Source organism: Mesoplodon bidens (genome assembly GCF_964165515.1).
Source record: "Mesoplodon bidens genome assembly, chromosome: 11".
NCBI classification, from domain to species: domain Eukaryota; kingdom Metazoa; phylum Chordata; class Mammalia; order Artiodactyla; family Ziphiidae; genus Mesoplodon; species Mesoplodon bidens.
The window spans coordinates 4,091,172-4,115,173 of record NC_138167.1 but is presented as its reverse complement, the minus strand read 5'-3'; the positions used below and the strand labels follow the sequence as shown (position 1 = coordinate 4,115,173).

The following is a 24,002-nucleotide window of genomic DNA, read 5'->3' as shown; positions in this document are numbered from 1 at the left end:
GTGTGTAGAGATCATTAAGATAAATGTTTAAAAATACCCAAAGTGTGGATAAATTCAGATTAGTTATGGGACATTCATTGTGTCTTTTCTCAATTAGCGTTTATTAAAAGGCATCATATATCACACGGGGGCTTCACAATATTCTGACCTTAAAAAGCGGTTCTCATCTTCCGGAACATTCACAAGAAGGGGCCTGACAGAAGGGCATTCAAATCTTCCAGGATTTCAGAGAATAAGATATATATGTGTCACTATTAAATATATAAATTTAAAGAAAATAATGCTCAAATTCTAGATGGCTGAATCTCTCCCTTTGTAAATCAAGAAAGAAAATGTTGGCAAAGAATTTGATCTCAGATGTTTTAATAGGGGCTCTTACGCACGATGCACAGGATTCTCTGCCAAAGGTGGTCTGGTCGCTAGTGACCCGAATGACACCAAAAACCAAGGGCAGCTCAGGGGCCACTAAACAGTGACTGTCTTGGCTGGCTTCACATCTTCAATCTCAGAAGACAGCCAGCGGTACGTGCGGTGACGCCGCAGCACCTCGATGGCCTTGAGCTCCAGGGGCGTGGCCTGAATACCCAGGTCTTCCAAGCCGGGCAGGTGAGGCAGGGTCATGTCTGTGATGTGCACCTGTGAGTAAACAAGACGCGCAGAGAGCGCTGAAAAGCGGCCAAGGACCCGGAGCGCTGGCCTCGCAAACACTCCAACCCGCAGGCCGGCCTGAGTCCCGCGGCTGAGACTTCACTGGTTTCAAAGGATACGGGGCAGGGGTTGATGCCCAGAACCACCGAAAGCAGACCACAGAAAAGGGCTCGTGGAGGGAAAGGCAAGTGTCAGCTCAGGGTCTATCCGCGAGTACAAAACCCAGGCTCCGGTGAGGGTTAAACAGCAGTCAGTCTGGGTTGGAGCAGACAGGTCATCACATCTGTGAGGCTCGGTAGAGAAACAGGGGCTGAGGCAAAACCAGCCCATCGTGAGGATCCCCTGGGCCTGTTCTCCGAGCACAGCTTTCTGCCTCGGTTTTGCTGAATCAAGATTATGCAGCGACAATCCAAGAACCTTTGTCTCCAGCTCTACTTAAGCTGGCTGACTAATGCTGACTATAGATCTCAAAATCCAAACCCACCTTGTTTGCAGGGAAGGAGGGTGAGCCCTGACATTCCAAAGACCCCGGCTCATCCTCAAGCAAACGAACAGGCTCGGTCTCCACCCAGAGCAGCGTGCACCCCCATCCTCCCACCTGAGCACGTCTGCCATCCTTCCACGGAAGAGCGGTCAAGCTGTCTCCCCAGATCAAATCCGGAACCCAGCAGCCCGCTGCCCCAACACTTCCTCAGTGACAAATGTAAGAGGCGCATCCGTCAGACACGCTGAAGCGTCCTGGCCATCAGTTCTCCCGCCCGATCTTTCCTGAACATAGAAAGGACGCCTTGGGATAACAGCTGCCTGTTCACGCCTGTTCCCCAAGGACTATGCTTCCATCTTGTGAATATCTTAGCTTTCAAGTAACATTCAGAGGACACCCTGGCTGTTGCCTGTTGGTAAAAGGCCAATAGGTTTTCACAGGCAGAGACGGCAGAGTGTGTGTATTTTATTTTGTACCCTCCCTGGAAATACTTCTACATAAACACTTCTACACGCAGCGGGCAGGCGATCAGTGAGGGAGACCAGCTTGGAGACAGCGAGACGGCAAGGGGTCAGCGCACTACAGGGGCCAAGAGGCAGCGGGAGCTGGTCCAGAGGCTACGGAAGGGATGAGCTACCCTCCTGGATCAGAGTGCGTAGAGTGATTTCCTCTACCCTTCTGGAAGTGGAAAACTTTCAATGCTATTATAAACATTTGCATAATAAAAAGCTGAATAAAAAGGTAGGAAGGGGGGGGTGAGATCTAGCATACAGTTGGTTTCCCATCAATACCTGCTGATGGGCCAGACCTGTGCTGTCCAATACGAATTTAATAAAACTCAAGTCTTATTTCTGCAGTCACACTAGCCATGTTTCAGGCGTTCCACAGTCACTGTTGCCAGTGGCTACTTTCTGAACACTAGAGATGACCGAACCTTTCCATCACAGCAGGAAGGATGGGACAGTGTTGTTTACATGGGGAAGGAAAGGAAGAAACCGTGGAGGACTTCCAGAGTTTTGGCTTGAGCAACAGAGAGAACAGTGATATCCTTAACTGAGCCGAGAGGGGCTAGGAGAGAAGCGGGTTTGCCATTGTACTCTCGGACGAGCCGTGTTTCGGGTAACTATTACACAGCTAAACAGATGTGAGGCCTGCAGCTGGGTGGGCAGGGAGGCCATCCAGGGCTGGAGTTGAAGCCGCTGCCAGGAGCTCACAGACAGCAGCCGGAGCCCGGGGCGAGATGAGGGTCGCTCAGAGAAAGAGCAAGGACAGGAAAGGGCTGAGGACAGAGCCCTTGGTCCCCACCTTCAGAGACCAGGGACAGAGGGTGAACCAGGGAGACCGAGTGAGCACGAGAAGCAAGAGAATGTGGAGAGCGCAGGTGGAAACCGGGGTCTCAAGAGGACAGGAGCGGCGCCTCTGACCAATGCGGCTCACAGATGGGGTGAGGGCAGGGCAGAGTGCTGACCGTGGAGTTGACGGCACAGAGCCCACAGGTGACCGGGAACAGAGCCGGGCTGGGGGAGACACGGAAATAAAAGCCAGGAGTGCGCTAAAGCAAGAAGGAGGTAAGAGGCTGTCAACCACAGGTAGAGACAGCTCTTCTGACGAGTCTGATGCACACGGACACAGACAAACAGGGCAGCGGCCAGACACGATGGGCCCAGGGAGGGACTTCGGCCTTTAAAAAAACACAGAGCTAGTGTTAAGGCATGTCTGTCTGTATGTGGATGGAGATGATCCAGCGGAGAAAGGAAAATTGAAAATGTCAAAGATAGGACCCCGGAGAGGCTGGGCGTGGGTGCATTTTGTGCACGAGGGACGGGCTGACCTCAGACACGAGGAAGGCAGACAAGCACGTGGCAAGCTCGACACTCACTCACCCATCTCCGCGGCTCTCTGCCCGGCATTCGCCCGGGCAAGTGTTCATCACCCTCATACTCACCCGCTTCACTTTGTCCCTCGTGGTCCAGGGCTCAAACGGACTCATTTCAAAGAGTCGACCTAGCCATCTGGAAAGAGGAATGAACAAGGCACATGTGGTGAGCGTCTCTGCTCGATGTTCAAGCCAAGCAAGCAAGGGAGGCTGCCGGGGAGCCAGGAAGTCACTGCAGGTTTTTAAAGAAACGAACAAACGTCCGAACCTCCTGGCCCCAGTGCCTGGGAGGTGGCCTCGCCTTTCAAGCCAACAGCCTGATCGCCTCACCGTGGCTCTCCTAGGCTCCCACCAAAGGGACAGTGGATCGGAAAAACTTACAGTACAGCTGCCTCAGCAACAAGACAAACAAAAAAGATCCAACGTTCAGTGACACCTGTCACATTCAATCAAAGTTAAGCCCCAGACGCCCAAACAGGCTTCTGTCAAGGACACAGGGCGAGCCAGGCGGTATGCAAGATAGAAAGCGTGAGCCTTAAAAGTAGGGGACCCGAGAGAACCAAAAAACCCCAAAGTAAGGAGATGCCTAAGATCTACGGTTCAAATGAGGAAGCCAAGAGAAAACCCGGACAAGAGGGGCCACCTGCCTCCTCAGCACCATCTCTTCACCCTACTGAAACCCGGGGGTCTCCTTATCTGCCACCTGAGTTCCTGTCTCACGTGTCTTCAGGACAGGGAGGTCCCTAGGAATTCCTCGGGGTCCCCACAGAGGACTGGAGGCAGAGCGGGGAGTGTGTGCTTTGAGCAGCAACCACCCCTCCGGCCAGGCCGGCTCTGCTTTTATCTGATTGTCCTAATGGGCCTTTAGGTCAAAAGTCATCAAACCCAGGGCTCCGCAGCTTTTTAAAAACCTGAAAAACATTCCAAAGGGAGGTATAAAAAAATGAAAAAGGAAGCTGAAGATTGGTCAGAATTTCTCCAGGCACCTATGTTCAAGCCTCAGATTCCAGCCAACCTGTTCCAATGGCAACAAAAGGACACTTCACTGAGTTAAAAAAACAAAACAAAACACACCGCTTACAATCCTCTGCTCTGGTTCTACGCTAACACGTCACCTCCAGTCTGTATTTTCGGGTCCTCGGGGGCCACGCCATGGGCATATGCCAGCTCCAAGATAAGCCTCAGGTGTAGGCACAACCGCGAAAGCAGCTCCCTGCAAACTGGCTGATACCCTTCCACTGCCCCGAGGCCCCCACCACAAATGACCTCACCGCTAGCTCCAGCGGATGCCCTTTTGTCTTTATCTTACCTGACTTTTCTACAGCATTTCATTCCATAAACGTTAACAAAAGGCCTACTGTGTGCCTAACACTGTTCTAGGTGCTGAAGACACAGATGTGAACAAAATAGCAAAGCTCCTCTCCTTAAAAGGCATTCCCTCCTTGAAGCACCCCCTTTCCTTTGGTGCCCAGGAGGCCAAAGTCTCTCCATTTCTCACTTGAGCCTCTGATTACTCTCTTCTAGCTCCCCTGACAAACTGCTCTTGCTCTGCTGGTCCTTTAAACGGAGATACTCCTCAGCCCTGATCTTCCACTCTGCCCCACTCACCTCGGAGTCACTGGGAGTGTTAAATGAGATGAAGAAGGCAGCCTGAAAGATGGAACACTCCCAGTAAATATTACCATCACACTGCTTTCTGTCTATCTCTCTGATACTTCTGTTAGGTCAGAAGCTTTTTTGAGGGTTTACTGTAACATCCCGAGTGCCTGGGACATTGCCTAAGACACAGCTGGCAACAAGAAATGTTTGCTGAATGACTGAATGACCAAACGAATGAAGAAGTGAGCTGCTGTGTTGCTTCATCAGTCAATCTCTGGCAAACTGGATGTGAAAGTCTCCCTGACCAGGACCGCAGTGTGTGATCATTCCAAGATGCTAAACCTACAGAGGGGAGAAGTGAAGCAAGAAGCAGGAAAAGCAAATAAGGCAACTGCAGGAAGCGGCTGAATTGACCTGGCTCCTTTCCCCAACCCCGGGATCAGACGGCCTTAATGAAGGAGGGCCCCTTTCCCCCTCCTGGGTGAGTGGATGAAACAGAGGGAAACGTGATTGCTCCTTCACATGACCTGCCAAGCAAGACGCTGCCAATTAAACTCAGTGGCTTCTAACAGGAGAATCTGAAGACCTGTAGATTCAACCTTCCAACACAGTGTTTTTCTCACCCACAAATCAACATTCCCTTTCTTAAACTCCTCTGGCTCTGTCCTAGATGAATGTCAAGGTATCAGAAGCACCTCCTGGTTAGAGATTCCCAGATTTCACCGCAACGGACGTACTCCCTCTAACCCCTGGGTGGGAGCATTACAAACGAAGTCTCTAGTTAGCTCTTTTCTAGAAGGCACAAAAAGCAGCACTTTACTTACTGATATACAAAATGTGGCAAAGGGTATGCCAGGAAGGGTCTGTGAGCCACGGCAAAGATGTACTGCACCAGGTCAAAGAGGACGTACCGACTGGGCCTACAAACAGAAAATTCACAGTTCTTCAGATTATTTGCTCCCCACAAACTTTCGTTCTTAGTTTTACAAAATAACATCTTTCTTATGAAAAAGGAAACACATACGCACTATAGGAAATACAGATTAGCACAAAGAAAGATGAAGTTAATAAACTTAATATATAATAATAAACTTAACTTCTCATCCCCTTATATTTATATTTTAATTTATTTTAAAATTTTATTTATTTCTTTTTTGGCTGCATTAGGTCTTCGTTGCTGTGTGTGGTCTTTCTCTAGTTGCAGCGAGCGGGGGCTACTCTTCATTGCTGTGTGCGGGCTTCTCATTGTGGTGGCTTCTCTTGTTGCGGAGCATGGGCTCTAGGCACGCAGGCTTCAGTAGTTGTGGCACACGGGCTTTGTTGCTCCGCGGCATGTGGGATCTTCCTGGACCAGGGCTCGAACCTGTGTCCCCTGCACTGGAAGGCAGATTCTTAACCACTGCGCCACCAGGGAAGCCCAGGTCTTAGTGTTTTAGTTTTAATTAATTCAGTAAAAAGGTCTTAAACCTAGCTGTGACATGATTGAATAATTTCAGGTAAGTCACATAGCTTAACTGTGCCCCATTTCTCCTGAGAGCAAATTTCAACAAAGAGAGCATACAACAAATGATCAGTCTTGCAAAGCGCTAGAAACTGTACCCTAAGCCAGCCATTTCCAACCTTTTGGGGCATCATGATAATCTAGCAAAATTAATTTGATTTTGTAACTGTACTTACTCCCTAAAAGTGTTTTGTTTGATTATCCTTTGATATATTAAAAACATCACTGGAGTAGCACAAAACCATCCTTGGGGGTCACTGGACTATGGCTACATAATAGTCTAGGGCAGGGCTTCTCAGACTTTGGTGACAGAAGAATCATTTACTCAAGCAGATTCCTAGGTTCCCTCAATTCGGACTTAATATAAGCATTCAGGAGCTTCTGATAATGATGGCCTTTGGATGGTTCTTTGAGATATACTGGCCTCAGGGCCAAGACAGTAAGGTTTCTGGAATAAATATCATCCAAGAAAGGCACTGAAAAATGCAACCAACAGACCTGTGAGCACCATGTTTAGAAATTATTGTTGTTGTAAGTCACGGTTCTTTCATTTTAACAGGCTGCGCTATTTTTAAAGTCAAACTCCAGCCACCTACCCAACAAAGGCAAAAGTTTTCCCTCTGGCATCTGGATCCTTAATTGCATTAACAATTCCTTTGGTGACATCCACAATCTACAAGAAATTATAACACATGTTTATGTAACTGTTGAAAGAGAGAGAAACAGAGAGAGATGGGGGAGAGAAAGGAAGAAAGGGAGGAGGGGAGGGAGGGAGGAAGGAAAGCAGGCCACATGGATCACAACAACAGAATGATAAGATTAAGATGACGGGTCATTGTTTTCAGAACGCTCCTAAAAGAACCCACCTCTCAAGAGCTCAGATAACCTCCACATGGGAGGGTCACCTGAATACCTTCTCCAGTTGGAGCACGTTAGCTTCGAGGGCATCCTGGCCTCTCCCACCGGCTCCAACCTCACCCCCACTCCTCCTCCTCTCGCTGTCACTGTGCTACCACAAACCATTAGTCCAAACCACACGGAGCTGCCAATATTCTACCATTTCAACTTTTAAAAATAATAATAATCTTACATGATTTCAGACCCCGTGGTTTTCACTAGGGGTGATTTTGGCCCCCAAGGGACATTGGCAAATGCCTGGAGGCAGTTTTAGTTGTCACAGCTTGGGGTTGCTACTGCCACCTGGTGGCTGGAGGCCAGGAATGCGGCCACACATTTCACAGCAGCCGCCATGGCAAAGCGTTACCGGCCCAGGAAGTCCACAGTGCCCCAGCTGAGAGACCCTGGTTCAACACAATGTGGACTCCAACATGCTCTCTCACCTCTGGGCCCCCGTACACACCGCTCCCTCTGCATGTGAATCATCTTTAGGGTCTCACGTAAGATGTCATTTCCTTGGAGGCCTTCCCTGACCCTCAAGTCTGGAGTAGGTGTCCTCTGACATATTTACGTAAAACCCTCTCCTGTCATAGCACTTATCACGCTGCGTGACAATTGTTTTGCTGACCTGCCTCTGACCATCTTGAGGACAGCAATGTGTGTCTGTGTCGTTAGCATCTCAATATTCCCAGTGAAGTGCGGTGTGCCTAGCACATTAAGGGCTCAATACAGTTTTCTTAAATGAATGAACAAGTGAAGACAGAGAATATATGTACCTCTTAGGTAAACTGAGAGGCAACCAGTCAAAGCAGGCTGACAAAGATGAAAATGATGGAATTACAGGATTAGGATAAAACTGGAAAACTGATCACCTGACTCCTGAATTCAGAGAAAGCTCCTTTATCCAGGGTACTTACATATACTGGTTGTTTCACTGTCTTCTTGCCCAAGGCAATAAGAGGGACACCACCAAACCATCGAATACCTGGCAAGAAGAAAGACAACATTCTTAGAAGGCCTAGGCTGCCTGAAGACCCACGCATCTCCAGGTGCCCCAAGCTGGCATAACCATTTTGTGTAGTAAAAATAATGAAATAAATGTAGCTGACTCTGAGGCAGTTAATGATCCTACAAGGGGCAGCCATTTGTTTTTCACACAACAAACATAGAAAGTAAAAGGGCCAAATGCTTAGGGACACAGAGAACAAGGGAACGCAGTCAGGTGGTTTGTCTACCTGTCTTCCACTCTGCAGTGCTAAGCGCATGGCCACTCCCAAGACTGCACTCTACTTGCACCCTATTCTAATCAACAGATCAGCAATACAACTAACCCAGAGAAAGACGTAGGTGGAAATAGGAATTTAGTGTATGACGAATGCAGTACCACAAATACGTAGAGAATGGAAGTATTTAATAGATGACACTGAGATAATCATTCTACTCTTTGAAGGAAAAAAACAAAAAAAGAAAGAAATGGCTCACATCTTGCCACAAGCCAAAACAAAATCCCAAGTGGCTTAAATGTAAAGGTAAAAAAAGATTTTCTTAAAAAAACTTTTTTTTTTTTTTTTTTTTTTGGCCACACCACGCGGCTTCTGGGATCTTAGTTCCCAGACCAGGGGTTGAACCTGTGCCCCCTGCAGCGAAAGCGTGGAGTCCTCACCACTGGACCACCAGGAAGTCCCTTAAAAAAAACTTTTAAAAGTAGAAATTATTTATAAGAGCATCCAAAAGGACAAAATACTTAGGGAAAGACTAAACCAAGTTGGTTAAAGACTTGCACACTAAAAACTACAAAACATTGCTGAAAGAAATTTAAAAAGACACAAATGGAAAGACATCCCATGTTCATGGATTGGAAAACTTAATATTGTTAAGATGTCAATACTACCCAAAGCAGTCTACAGACTTAATGCAACCCCTATCCAAATCCCAATGGTGTTTTTCGCAGAAAGACAGGAAACTCCATTCTAAAATTCATATGGAATATTAAGACACCCCAAATAGCCAAAACAATCTTGAAAAAGAAAAGAAAAAGAGTTGGAGGTTTCACACTTCCTGATTTCAAAACTTACTACAAAGCTACAGTAATCAGAACAGTGTATAGTGATCAAAACAGTGGCATAAAGACAGACATAGACCAATGGAATGGAATAGAGAGATATAATCATTGCACATCTGGCCAAAAACTTTTTGACAAGGTGCCAGCACCATTCAAAGGAGAAATGATAGTCTTTTCAACAAATGATGCTGGGAAAACTGAATATCCATAGGCTAAAGAATGAAAGTGAACTTTACCTCACACCATACACAAAAATTGGATCAAAGACCAAAACATAAGAGCTAAAAGTACAAAACCCTTAGAAGAAGACACAGGGGAAAAGCTTCATGACAACGGATTTAGCAATGACTTCTTAGCTATGACACCAAAAGCACAGGCAACAAAAGTAAAAATAGATAAACTGGACTACATCAGAAATAAAAATTTCTGTGAAACAAAGGACACAATTAACAGTGTAAAAATGCAACCTATAGAATGAGAGAAAATGTTTGCAAATCATATGTCTGATAGGAAGGGGGTTACTATCCAAAATGTATAAAGAACTCCTACAATTCAACAATAACAAAAAACCACCCAATTAAAATATGAGCAAGGACATGAATAGACATTTCTCCAAATAAGATATACAAATGGACAACAAGCACATGAAAAGATGCTCAACATCACTAATCATTAGGGCAAAACCATCAGATATTACCTCATACCCATTAGGATGGCTACTATCAAAAAAACAGAAAATAACAAGTGTTGACGGGGATATGGAAAAATTGGAACCTTGTGCACTGTTGGTGGAAATGTAAAATGGTACAGACATTAAGGAAAAGCACATGGTAGTTCCAAAAATTAAAAATAGAACGATATGCTCCAGCATTTTCGCTTCTGGATATATATCCCAGAGACCTGAAAGTAGGGTCTCAAAGAGATATTTGTACACCCATGTTCATAGCAGCATTATTCAGATAAAATAATGCAAAGGTGGAAGCAACCCAAGTGTCCACTGACAGACGAATGGATAAACAAAATGTGGTCTATACATACAATGGATTATTATTCAGCTTAAAAGGAAGGAAATCCTGTCACATGCTACAACATGGATGGACCTTGAAGACATTATACTAAGTGAAATAAGCTAGTCACAAAAAAGACAAACATTGTCTGATTCCACTTATATGAAGCACCTACAGTAGTCAAATTCACAGACAGAAGGTAGAATGGTGTTGCCAGGGGCTGGGGGGAGGGGGGAATGGGAAGTTGTTTGACGGATACAGAGCTTCAGTTTTGCATGATGAAAAGAGGTCTGGAGATTGTTTGCAGTACAATGTGAATACACATAACGGTACTGAACTGTACACTTAGAAATGGTTAAGACTGTGTGGTCTGCTCGGGCTGCCACAATAAAATACCACAGACTGAGTGGCTTATTTAAACAAGAGAAATTTATTTCTCTCATACCTCTGGACACAGCAAAGTCCAAGATCAAGGTATCGGCTGATCTGGTTCCTGGTGAGAGCTCTCTTCCTGGCTTACAGGCAGCCGGCTACGTTCTCACATGGCTTTTCCTCAGGGCACACAGGGAGGGAGAGAATGATCTCTCTCTTCCTCTTTTTCTGAGGCCACTAATCCTGCGGGTTAGGACCCCACTCTTATGACCTATCACGTGTGTCTGACAAAGTAGGGTGCTACCTCTTTGTCGTTCAAAACCAACACCTAAGTGACTTGGAAAACAGACTGAAAGTGAGGTGGCACGAAGAAAACTGGGGCTTCGTAGGCCAAGTATAAATGAGGCACTGACCCCACGCCAGGTGCTGTAACATAAGCTAGCTACCCCATTAACCAGCACGCTGGACCTCAGGTAGACATCATCATGTTCATCTTAACGGATGAAGAAGCTGCTATATTCAAAGACCTGCCAGAGTCCCAGAGCTGGTTAGTCCCAGGACCCAATTCACAGTCAGGTCTCGGACTCCCAAGTCCATGCTCCTTCCAGGCATCTAAGCTGCTTCTTTGGATACAGAGTGACGAAGATCATGAGAGGGACCATGCTGACTGGAGAAAGAGAAACTTTGGGGAGAAAAAGGCAACTCGAGGAGAAAAAAATACAACCTCCATCTTCCAGTCAGAGAACATAGTTTGCTTGTGATTAACTTCAACCTGGTTAACCAGCATTCCCCCTCCAACTATTAAGGAAGAAGACATACTTGCAAAATAATTGAGGAATCGATCCTCTCTTCCAAAGATGTCTGATGGCTTTATGATGGTAGCTTCTGGAAATGTGTCTCTCACTTCTTTCTCTCCAGCAGCCTAAACAACCAAACACAACAGAGCTCTGCGGTGAGTTAACGAAGCTCCCACTCCTTCCACTATGGGGACGCTACGCGTATTTCAAGGTCGTATTTCCTCCAGGTTAAGGGAATCATATTATTCGTGACACTCAGCTACGGTCACCCCCCGTCCCCGCCCTTATATTCAGTTTCGCTTGCCACAATTTCAGTTACCCGCAGTCAACTGCGGTCCAAAAATATTAAACAGAAAATTCCAGAAATAATTCATGAGTTTTAAATTGTGTGCTGTTCTGAGCGGCGTGATGAAATCTCATGTCATCCTGCTCGGGCCTGCTGGCACGGGAATCTTATATCGTCACAAGAAGGGTGAGTACAGTCAGCAGATATTGAGTGAGAGAACGGGGGACCACATTCATGAAATGTTTATTATAGTCTATTGTTATAACTGCTTACTTTATTAGTAGTTATTGTTGTTAGTCTCTTACTGTGCCTAATTCATACACGAAACTTTATCATAGGTGTGTGCATATAGGAAAAAGCAAAGTATATACGGGGCTCGGTACCACCCTCGGTTTCAGGCATCCACTGGGGGATTTGGAATCCATTCCTCACGGTAAGGAGGAAACAAGTCTACGCGAAAGTTTTTTAAAAATTACTAACACATAAAAATGCTCCACCTCTTAGAGCTCTTTGCTGGGTTTCTTCCCATATTTATTCTAAGGAAGTTTATGCGGAAGAAGAAAGAAGAAAAATCAGAGCAGACTCACTTCCTAGACAAGGTGCAGATGCCAGCACCTGGTTCAGCCATCCTGCCTACCCGCACCCACTGCGGGTGACATCAGAGCCCCGGTGGTCTTGGAGCTCCGTTTCTTGAGCTTCTCAACTCCAGGGACCTCGTCTCCAGCCCACTTCAGCCACTCTCCACTTGGAGGCCTCAGACCAGAACAACCCAAGCGCCCCTCCTCTGAGCCCGACATGAAGACGTGCCGCTTTCAGATGACCAGCTCCTGGGCTGCCAGCCTGCTTGTTCTCTGCTCCTGAGATGTGTTCCTTCAACTTCTCGGGGACCCCGGTCCACTGGGTCTGCCCTCCTCCACACCAATCCCCCCGAACGCCCCTTGCCCCAGATTAGATTCCATGGCCCAACCTGTCCATCACTCTCTTAGCGACACTGTAGACTACTTGTCCCCTTGTCCTTTCCTCCACCCACCAGGCAAAATCCCAATCCTGGAAGAACCCCACTAGCCTCCTTCTTTAAGCCATGCACTCCTGCTGCCTTCAGAGCTACAGGAAAATAAACAAGTACAAATCATCAATTGGTAACACATAAATTCCTGTCCCCAGTTTTAACCGGGCTCGTACCATTTCCCAGAAATAGGGTTTCCTTCTAATTAGTTTACATTTCCAGTTGACAAATTTCAAACCTTTTCTGTTCTATTCAAATTTCTCCCTTATGTTCCCCTCTTCCTTCCAGTAAATGACTTCATCTTCTAAGTCAAGGAGAAAGTACAGCAGCAGAGAGAAACCACCTGGTGTTCCCAGTGCTGAATCTGCAAAGCCAGGTGCACGAAGCAACATTCTCTCCTCCTTCCTGACCAGAGTGGAGGAACTCACCTCCTGTCACTTTCTCAGGAACCTGCCCATCACTCCCGCCCACATCTGCGGTCAGGCTCCCCTTACCTGCACCTTCCCACCAGCACTTCAACAACGTCAAGATCATCTACCTTAAGAGGAAACAGGAATTCCAACTCCACACGCCCCCCCAGCCTCCTGCCCCCCTCCCCCCTCTTAGTGAACCACCCGAGGACGATGCTGTCTTCCTGTCCCTGCTGCCTCCGCCCCTGCCTGCTCTTCACTCACTGCTGCCCCGACACCTGCTCCAACTGCTCTTGATAAGCCCACGAGGACCTGCGGTGTAGACCCCGGCTGACCCTGCAGCTCTGACTCACCTCTTCATCTTCCCCCCGCTTCTGTAACCTCAGACTCTCCTGGTGTCCCTCCTGCCTCTCCGGGTCCACCCTGCTCAGTCCTCGTTTGCTTTTTGCAGGTGCGTCCTTGTCCTCGTCCCCCAGACCCCCCGTCAGTGCTCCTCTGGGCGCTGTCCAGAGGTCTCTGCTCTCGACTCATCCCCATGAGGCCACCTTGTCCCCTCGTGGTGCTTCAATTAACAACAAACAGTGGGGATTCCCACGTTCATATCCCCCACCACACTCCTTCTTTGGAGCTCCAGGATCTTGAGCCTCATTCTCCACTGGGACCTGGGTGACTTGACATGCACTTGAGATGCAACCCGAGGCCAAAACTGGATCATCCTCTTCCATTCTCCACAGATAATACCCCTCAATTTGTGCTACACATTGGGATTACACAGGGAGAGGTGTAAATACTGATGCCCGAGTGCTACCCCCAGAGCGGCTATTTCCATTGGTCTGGGTGCCCTGGGCATCAGGATTTTTCAGTCCCCTCCATGATTCTAATGGGCCACTAAGGCTGAGAACCCTGCCCCCAGCACCCGGTCCTTCTCAAGGGTTCCTCATTGTGTTCAACAGGAACACCATCCATCCAGGGGTTTAAGCCCGAGGGCGGGGCACCGCCGAACCTTCCCTCACCCTCACCACTGACTACCCCACCTCCGCCCCCTCCAAACAACTGCGAATGCGGGTGATTCTCTGAATGCTAGGGCAGAGGCAGGCACGGGCTTCACTCTCTCACTCCCTCTCTCTCGCTCTCATACAGAGAATAGTGTGTACGCTGATTTATGACTTATAGTAAGCCTTACGTTAAGTACGGTAATGACGGTGAACAGGCCTGTAAAATTTTTAAAAAGTATTAATTTTGACTTCAGGTTAAATCGTTGCTACTTAAAAGTGTAACTATTGATATTATGAATTCCAGCAATAGTATGAAAACCAGCTTATCACGGAACGCTTTGAAATCTCGAGTCGGGTGTTCTTAACCAATTCCTATTTTTTCCTTCCCGAAACTTTGATTTGGAGGTTGTTTTTGTAAAGATTCCCCAAGCTACTCTGCAACACCTAGTGCATCTGGAATTATTTTCCTCAATGGACTAGAAACTAGATGTGGGCTAAGACCATGTGTGTTCTATTTAGCCTGTATCCCCAGCGCCTACTACAACATGGAGCATGTAGTAGGTGCTTAATAAATTATTTGGTCAATTAAAGAATGCAGTGGAACCAAAAGCTGGAGCCAGTGTCAAGGAACTCTGCGGTCCTTATCAATCTGACCCAAAGCAGGCTGCTTACGGCAGGAACCAAACGCTGAAGGCATTCCTGGGCACTGCAATCCCTGCTGAGTCCCTGGTGATAAAACATTTCAGGTTACAGACCGACTCCAAACCAGGCTGCTCAATCCCTAGGCACAATCTGGACCACAGTGGGGTTTCTGGGAGTCCAAGAAGCCTAACTACAATGTGAACAGCCATTTTCCCTGGCAAATACTTATCCTGTCACCGCCAGCCTTCACATCACCCCTCCAAGCATGGCATAAGACCATGACTCTGCAAGGGGTCCGAGAAAGAAGGATGGTCCTGTAGCTCTGGTGGCTGACACAGGTATGACTCTTATGCAGGAAGCACACTCTACCTTTTGTGTTTACTCTGTAAGTCTATGATGTGCCAAGAAACTTTACACCCTGGACGGTGGGTAAGAGTATGATCTACCCATCTTTGAGGCCGCTTAGCACAGTTCCCTGCAAACAGAAGGCACTCAGCTACAACTCAGCCACACAACAATCACATTCTGGATATGGAGAATTAGAAATCCCCCTTGATTCTGGATACATCAGTGAGAAACCTTTCTCACTTAAACTCACGTTTCCAAGGGGCTAAGAAACTCAAGCTCTGTGAACCACTTCCCAAATCAACTTGTTCCTTACCTTATTTCTCAGATACTTAGAAGAGCTTTTAATATCGGCATTCAGATGTGAAACGTGAATAAATTTTTCAACTCCAGCTTCCCTGGACACTTGAGCGATTGCTTGGGGAATCTTTACAAAAACATCCTCAAAATCAAAGTTTCTGGAAGGAAAAAATAGGGATCGGTTAAGAACACCTGACTCGGGATTTCAAAGCATACTGTGATAAGCTGGTTTTCATACTATTGCTGGAATTCATAATATCAATAGTTACACTTTTAAGTAGCAACGATTTAACCCAAAGTCAAAACTAATATTTAAAAAAAATTTTTCCAGGCCTCCTCACTGCCATTACCATACATAATGTAAGGCTTACTATAAGTCATAAATCAGCATACATACTAATCTCTGTCCTCAAGGAATCCCAAGGCTGAGGCCCTTTAAAAACATCTGGCTGCACTGATTGGGTGGGGAGGGGAGAAGTGCTGGGTGCTGGAGGGGAAATCACTGCTCACCCCCAGGCCTTTGCTTTCCTCAGGGGGAAAAAAGGAAACTAAAAAAATACATCAGTGCTTGCTTCGGCAGCACATATACTAAAATTGGAACGATACAGAGAAGATTAGCATGGCCCCTGCACAAGGATGACATGCAAATTCATGAAGCGTTCCGTATTTAAAAAAAAAAAAAAAATCAGTCACCAATTAGATCCAACAACATGAACTAAGTGCCTGCTCTGTACAAAGCACTGTTAGTCATCACGGGGGCTATAATGTTGAATAAGACCCTCCAAGTCATCAAAGAACTTAAAAATATGTGATGAAGCAGACATACCTAAATAAGTCTAAGTCAAACTTTCATAAATGTGAAGAAAGAGGTGTGAACAGAGTGCTGCGGAACCACAAGATTAAAACATTATTTGTTGATAAACAACCCACACAAGGGCTAAAAAGAACTGTTCAAACCAGTACTCATGCCATCTTTGATTAACAACGTGGAGAAGAGATCGAGAACACTGATCACGCGAGAAAACCCAGTGTTCAGCTTGTCGGTCAGTGGAACAGGAAAACCCTCCTTCCTAACCCCACCCCAGCAGGTGATGACACCCACCACACTGGCACAATCCACAGTGGCTTTTTATTGCTTCTTATACTAGACTTACCACCAACTGAATCCCCGGCTGGGGGAGGATAGGGGTTAGGTGGGGAGAGTGGTCACTGGCTGTGGAAAGGTTGTTCAGTCAACACTCATCGATGAACTAGTAAAAAATGTCACAACTACAATCCCTGGCATGTTACGTGCCCAACAAATGTCTACTGAACCTTAGGCCAGCTTTGCAAAGGAGAAACGAGGGTCAAAGACTTACCTGGTTTCCCATTCTCGCCCAACGAGATTAATGACCACGTTGCTGTGCTCCACAGCTCTTCGGATCGAGTCCCTGTCTCTCCCGTTCCATTCCTATAACAGCAAGAGCCAGTCACGTGAAAACATCAGAGGTGCACCCTGGCACAAAACACGTCTGTAGCTCCCCCCATCAGCAAGATTCACAACGGGCCATCTGTTGTCAGCACGAGACGGTGCCATTTCACACCGGCTCCACTGACTACAACAGAAACGCTGCTGATTCTCTGGCTCTTCTGGAAACGAAGAGGCCAAAGCACACTTTCTTCAGGTAATAGCAGGTGACACAACTAGAAAAGACACTCTTCATTTTCACGGGGCAGAGCAATTTTTGTCCTCCCAACTGCCCCGCAGTAGCCTGTAAAGGAACCTAGCAATCAAGTCTCCCTTCCTGAATGAAATACAGCCAAAGAACCGAGGATCATTTGGGAGGTAAACTGACTTTCCCTTGTTAGCACCAGCCAGTTAGACAGGAGATAGGAGGGGTGTCTCTCAAAGGTTAAAGTTAAACTGGGAATACTCATGACTATTTTCTTATGTCTTTTTAACTCTTTACTCTTTATCATCCCAGATCTGGTCACCTCTGCTTTAAAGACATGAAAACAGCACTCAGAGAGAAGTGACCTGCCTATCAGTTCTGGGCAAGCCGATGGCAGACTTCGGTGGAGACCTGCACTTGTGAGCAGTCGCTTAGGACTTAAGTCAGATCAATTGTGTCTTGTCCAAAATAGTGACAAGGGACTAAAGACCCCCGGACAAAGGTAAAGCATTTTCTATGTTAAAATGAAAAATACAATTTTAAAGCATTTTGAAGGAAGATAATAAGTAGTATGGATTTCTTAGTTGTATCTGTGAGTGAGGGGGGTGGGAGGGAGAAAAGAGGGGAGAACGGAAGAGAAGTGGGGGGCTGGGGGAGAAGGAGAGACAGCGAGCAATAGAATGCCTGTGCAATTTAGAAAAGAGAGAGAGGGCTACAGGAAGCAGATTCAAGGGCAAAAAGATGAAGCCCTCGGCAGGCAGCACTGGTTACAACTGACTGTGGCGAACGCGGTACAAGAGACAGAATGCAAATTCCACTTTGCCATTTACTAACAGTGTACAAATGCTCTCTCCAAACTCCATGCAAAACTTGAAAATACAACCTACCCCACAGGGTTGCTATGACAAGTAAGTGAAATATACAGAAAATCTGCATCACAGTGAGCAACACACTCAACCAAAACAGCGCTCTACACATAACGAGCTTAACATGGCCTTTTCAGAGAAGATGACACGGGTGGGAAAGGATGAACCCAAGAAGACTCAGAGGGGAAGAGCTTGCGGCATAACTTCATGAATGGCCCAAGAGTGATGCCCGGAGAGCAGCAGTCAAAAGGAAATTGAGGGTGGGAGGGAGGGAGACGCAGGAGGGAAGGGATGTGGGAACAGATGTATATGTATGACTGATTCACTTTGTTATAAAGCAGAAACTAATAAAAATAAATAAATAAATAAATACTTAAAAAAAAAAAAAAAAAAAGGAAACCAAATTCCCAGGAATAAAGGCCCAGGGGCACGATCAGGTTGGTGAACCAAACGGCTGTTCAGACAGCAGTTTCCAACAGAGACTCAAGTGGGGAACTCGGCACCCCACACCCAATGTGGTCCATCCTTCTCAAAAATAAACAACAACAATATAGTGAGGCGTCCCCCCGTTACAACTTTCCTGGGCTTCCCCTTTCATAAACATGACCGTATTCAAAGTTATGCACTTTGTGTCTGTATGCCCTGTTAAGACTGAGTTCCCTGTGGTCTTGTTCAACAAGACACACTCAGAGCTTAGCTCAGCACCCGGAACAGAGCAGACACAATAAACATCCGTGGAAAGCATGGAATACATGCCATTCAGCTTAATTCCAATGACTCCACATTTGCAAGCCGGTAAAAGTTTTCGTCCATCACTTGTGAAATACCTCAATTTTGAGGATTGACAAGATGACTGATAATCATCAGTCACAAAGAACTAGGAAAAGGCTAAGCTCCTCTAACTGTAATACCAAGCAGATATTTGAGAATAAGATTGTGGAAAAGAAAAACACTTTAGAAATAAGAAATTTCCAATATAAATATTATATTTAGCTTGCGAGCCTTCAGTAAAGAATAAATGAAAATGCCATTAAAAATAAGTCAAAATTTAATGAGGTCACAAATAACCTGTGTGAATAAAATAGATACTAAGGATATTTAACAAACATTTTTTAAAAGAGGAAAGTGTGTCAGTGGAAGCGCTCAGGCCCAGGCAGGATGATGAAAGTAAGAAAAGTTAGCTACAAGAACAGCTGACCCAAGCACCCAGGCCCGGAGTGTTTCTCCATAGGAAACTGCAGGCACTGGGACAACATCATTCTCTGTGAAAAGGGCCTGTGTACTGTAGGATACTCAGCATCCCTGGCCCCTGCCTAATAAACCAGTATGGTCTCCGGTCACTGTGACAACCAAAAGGGCCCACACATTTCTCATCACTCCCTTGAAGGTTCTCCCCACACAGTTCCCCCTACCCCGCTGGCAACTAACTATTGGCCTAAAGGAAGAACCTGCAGATTGAAGAATAATAATAGTGAATGCTCAGGAAGAACTGTTGGAAGTCAAGTCTATCCAAGCCAACCAAGTTATAAAACACCCTATTTGTGATTTTCTCTATCAAAGTACTGTCCAAGAGAAATATAACACGAGACACGTATGTAATTCTAAATTTTCTCTTAGCCACTTTTAAAAGAATAAAAAGAAACAGGTGAAATTCATTTTAATATTTTATTTGACCCAATTTATCCAAAATACTATTTCAATATGTAATAAATGTAAAAAATTATTAACAATATATTGAATATTATCTTCTTCGAACCAAGTCTTTGAAATCTGATGTGTAATTCACACTTACAGCGCACCTCAATCCACACCAGCCACATTTCAAGGGCTCAAGAGCCACACGTGGCTGATGGCTACTGGCCAGCATAGGTTTAGAGCAGAGGTTGGCAAACTATGGCCCACAGGCAAATCTAGCCTGCAATCTAGCTTTGTAAACAAAGTTTTACACAGCCACTCCCATTTGTTTATACTTGTTTATGTATTGCCTGTAGCTGCTTTTAGGCTACAAGGGCAGAGCTGAGTAAACATGATAAAGAGCCTATGACCTGCAAAACCTAAAATATTTCCTATCTGGCCCTTTAGAGAAAAAGTTTGCTAACTGCTGGACTAGGGTTTACAAGAATGGCCTGTGAATGGAGGATGCCCTTGGTCCACTCTGGGATGAAGTTGCTGCTTTATTATACTGCCTCTCTAGGCTAAAAATGACCTTAGTAATTTACATTTATCAACTCCAATAATCAGTAACAGGGGCTCTTACCAGAAAGATAATCTGGCCCAGGTCACCCATCGGGCGAAGGTGCATGGTATCATATGGCTCACACCGGTAGGGGACGATCACTTGTGACCCCATGCGACCTAAAAAAGAATGGATTGGAACAAGGATCAGCGTTAACATAATATGGTTACATTATACAACAGTGATTTTGTAACATTTAAATTCTAGTATGATAGGTGAATTGATTCTATTTTTAGTAAGAAACATATTTTGCCATGCTAGAGATGTCATAACTTTTCAGAGCCCCCTTTCCTGTATTAACGTCCTATATAGGAAGTCTGGGCCTGCTCATAACGTACAACAGACCAAAATTACATAAATCCAAGATAGGAGTAATTCAAAACACCATTACAATGAAAAGAAACAGTTCTCATTAGGCAACTGTAATAAATGGCTTTGGAGTACATTGAACGCAAGGAACTTTACCAAGGTGGTTGACAACATAGCGGCCCAGGAATCCTGTTGCTCCAAACACAGTGGCCACAATCCCACTGACTGAGGAACGCCCACCTTTCCCATGAGGTACGAGTGCATGATGAAGCTGGCGCTGGGGTGGGCCATGAAACACAGATGTGGCTATTGTAGTAACAGAAGAACCTTAAAGAGAATCCCAAAATATATATAAAATTGACCATGAATTCAAACAGCTTCTTTTCCTAGAAACGTGACATTATTTTGCTATCAGTATTTTCATTTACTTAGGTTACAGTTTAAATTTAACTTTTATAATTTAAGTAACAACAGCAATAATAAACACAAATTATTGCAACAAAAAATCCATAGGACATAAGGAAATGTATAAAAGTTAGAAAGCAAACTCCCTGCCCTATAGGATGTAATTTACCTAAAAAGATAAATCATGTTAAGAAAGATAATAATAAACAGTTACAAATTAAGAGAGTATAAATCTCTACATGAAAGGAGCAGAGAGAATGCAAAGTAAAGGTGCCATAAGTTAGAGAATCATGAGGAAGGACTCCTGAATAAAGTGTTTTGAGAAAGATTTGAAAGAGTAATAACAGAAAAGATAGATTTCCACGTGAAACACGTAACACATCTAACAACGTAGGGGTGGGAATGAATAAGCCCAGCGCAGGGAACAGCAAAAGATGTACCTGGAACAGACTGTAAAACTGATGATGAATGAAAAACAGAGTTGATGATATGGGTTGGAGATAGAGGTAAGAGATTATTTTTTTAAAAGAGTACAGTTCAGGGGCTTCCCTGGTGGCGCAGAGGTTAAGAATCCGCCTGCCAATGCAGGGGACATGGGTTCAAGCCCTGGTCCAGGAAGATCCCACATGCCGCGGAGGAACTAAGACCGCACACCCCACAACTACTGAGCCTGAGCTCTACAGCCCGCGAGCCACAACTACTGAACCCACGTGCCACAACTACTGAAGCCCACGTGCCTAGAGCCCGTGCTCCACAACAAGAGAAGCCACCGCAATGAGAAACCTGCGCACCACACGAAGAGTAGCCTCCGCTCACCGCAACTAGAGAAAGCCTGTGCAGCAACGAAGACCCAACACAGCCATAAATAAATAAATAAATTAATTAATTAAAAAATAATAATAATAAATGGGTAAGTAGGTCACGGTGCCTTGCACACTGTAGGTTCTCAATAAATATGTTATTACCCTCTTTGGCTCCAGCCTCTCCATCTTCTTCCATTTATTAGGAACACCATTAGGAAAATAATATCCTTTATTCATTAAACCTACTTTGGTTTCCTACTGTTAATATCTAAACCAATAGCCTCCAAACATATTTGCTTCCACACCACACAAGGGTTTTTTTAAGTATTTATTTGTAAATTACATGCACATTCTATGTAGTACCCATATGTTATACACATTTTGCAACACACATGAAAGCACTTAGAATAGCGTCTGGTATATGGTTTGAACCATGTGTTAGCTATTGTTACTACTACAGAAAACTTTTTTTCTTTAAGTTCTAATACTGTATTTTTATATACCATTGGTTCCTCTTGCAAAACCCACTTGGAAAACCACTGGTCTAAACTCTGCTTGGCTTTCAAAGGCCTCCATTATTTGATCCCATCTAACGTATTCAACCTCCTTTCCTACAACTCCAGATCTTCAGGGAGTCATCTCTCTGCCTCCATTCTCACCTCCGTGTCCTTGCTAGTGCCAGGAAAATGTCCAACCCCTCTGACTTTCCAGATCATAACAACCCTAAAAAAAATTTTTTTTTTAATCAATGGAAGCGCTGCAATTCTCCACTGGCCTTACAATCTTCCCTCCCTACTTCAGATGATCTACTTTTTCCCTTTTCTGATTTCCTGTGGTACTTAAATAGTCTCGCCACATTTCACTATATATGTTTTATACAGTTCTGTAGTGTTTTGATTATGTTACACACTAGACTTGCCTCTCCCGAGTTTACTCAAAAGCTTACTTTACCAGAGACAGTAAAGCAGAGTGGTAAAGAGCACAAGCTACGGTGTCAAGTTAAAAAAAAAAAAAAAAAGAGTTAAAGGAAAAATTTTTAGGAAAATGTCTGGAACTGTGGTTAGCTGACAGCAGGAACTCAATAAATTGTCGTTATTACCATTCACAACCTACACTATGTGGCACCAATGTAACAGTTTAACAAGAACCAGCAAATGTCTTTGCAAAGAAGTGAGCGCTACGAAACCATCCATTATAAGTGATGTGCACCAACCACCTGCCCAGAGGCGTGGAGGAGCTCTACCCAAGATGGAAAATAAAAAAGAATCCTCCAAATACTCCTGACTCTCACCTCTAGCTGAACATTAGAACTACCTGTGGAGCTTTTTAAAATTTAAGGTGCAAGGAGCCAGTCTCAAAAATTCTGATTCAATAGCTCTTCAATGAGTCTCCATTTCTATTTTTTATAAAGCTCTAAGAATGATTCTGACATGCACCTAAATTTTGAGAGCAAATGATATTCTGTAACAACGAAAATACACTATGGAAAGATGCAATTTCTGGAGGTTGATGCAGGGCATGTTTGTGAGGGAGAGGAGGGTGAAATAATGACGATAAAGTTTAACTGTATTCCCAATTTCCTTGCTTTTCTGGCCTCTCTTAGTGAGTGGAAGAGCAAATGCGTGTTTTCAACTTGAGGACCGCAGACCCGATCAGAATAGAAGGGACAATAAACTACACTTAGACAAATCCTAAGATATTCTTTTATTCTTCTTCCTTTTTTCCCCACCAATGTCCCGATTCTTCTCTCTCCTGAGCATCCCTCGCTCCCCGAGGCCTCAACGCCTCCACATCTGTAGGAATGCTTTTGATTTAGAAAGTGCCTTTATAAATACTACTTCACTGAATCTTCTCAGAAACTCCCTGACGTTGTAGTATGATCATTTCCACTGTGGTGCGCAGAATCTGAAGTTGAGACCGATTAAGAGTTTGCGCAAAGTCATAAAGTCAATCCATGAAGAACCTTTTCTCCACTATCCTTTACCCCCATCCTTTTCAGATTCCTCCCCCGCCTTCCCCCCAATATTTCTTATAACCCCAAACCCTTACAACTCTATCAGTACTGAGTTTGTCGATCTTCCACATGTCCCCCTTTTTCCTCTCCCCTTCGCGTTGCTCACGTTCTCCCAGCGAAGACCCCTTCCCAGGTGCACAATTTAATACGTGAGCCGGGGAAGGGGAGAAAAAGGAGGAACTGGACAGAGGCAGCTCCGGACCTAGAAAAACCAGGGTGCCCAGGGACTCAGCGCGACCGCTGCACCACGGTGCCACTCCCAAAACTTTAGATCCGCATCGTGGACTCCCGATCCGGGGCCGCCGTTCCCGGTGACACTTACGTGACATTGGCAGGGCCCTGACAACTCGGGGGTGAACGGCGGCTGCCATCTTCTCCCACAATCCCCCGCCGCCGGCGCTCGGCCGCCTACGGCTACTAAGCTGGGTCAAAAGGCATCTTTCCCGGCTGTCTGCGCAGGCGCTTACCGGGAACGGAAGGGGCGGGTCCG

The 24,002-nt window shown here is 45.4% G+C and overlaps 1 protein-coding gene across 1 annotated transcript; it reads right to left on the bottom strand.

The window, feature by feature from the left end:
* NDUFA9 (NADH:ubiquinone oxidoreductase subunit A9) lies at positions 1–23,940 on the bottom strand. Its single transcript, XM_081248163.1, has 11 exons — positions 23,835–23,940; positions 20,447–20,617; positions 20,003–20,100; positions 16,586–16,677; positions 15,244–15,385; positions 11,266–11,368; positions 7,923–7,990; positions 6,705–6,781; positions 5,432–5,527; positions 3,078–3,144; positions 1–636 (listed from the first exon to the last, which is right to left on the bottom strand). Exons 1-11 carry the CDS (start codon positions 23,881–23,883, stop codon positions 466–468), a joined length of 1,134 nt encoding a protein of 377 aa, XP_081104289.1. The 5' UTR covers positions 23,884–23,940; the 3' UTR covers positions 1–465.
* Between the last annotated feature and the right edge of the window lie 62 nt (positions 23,941–24,002).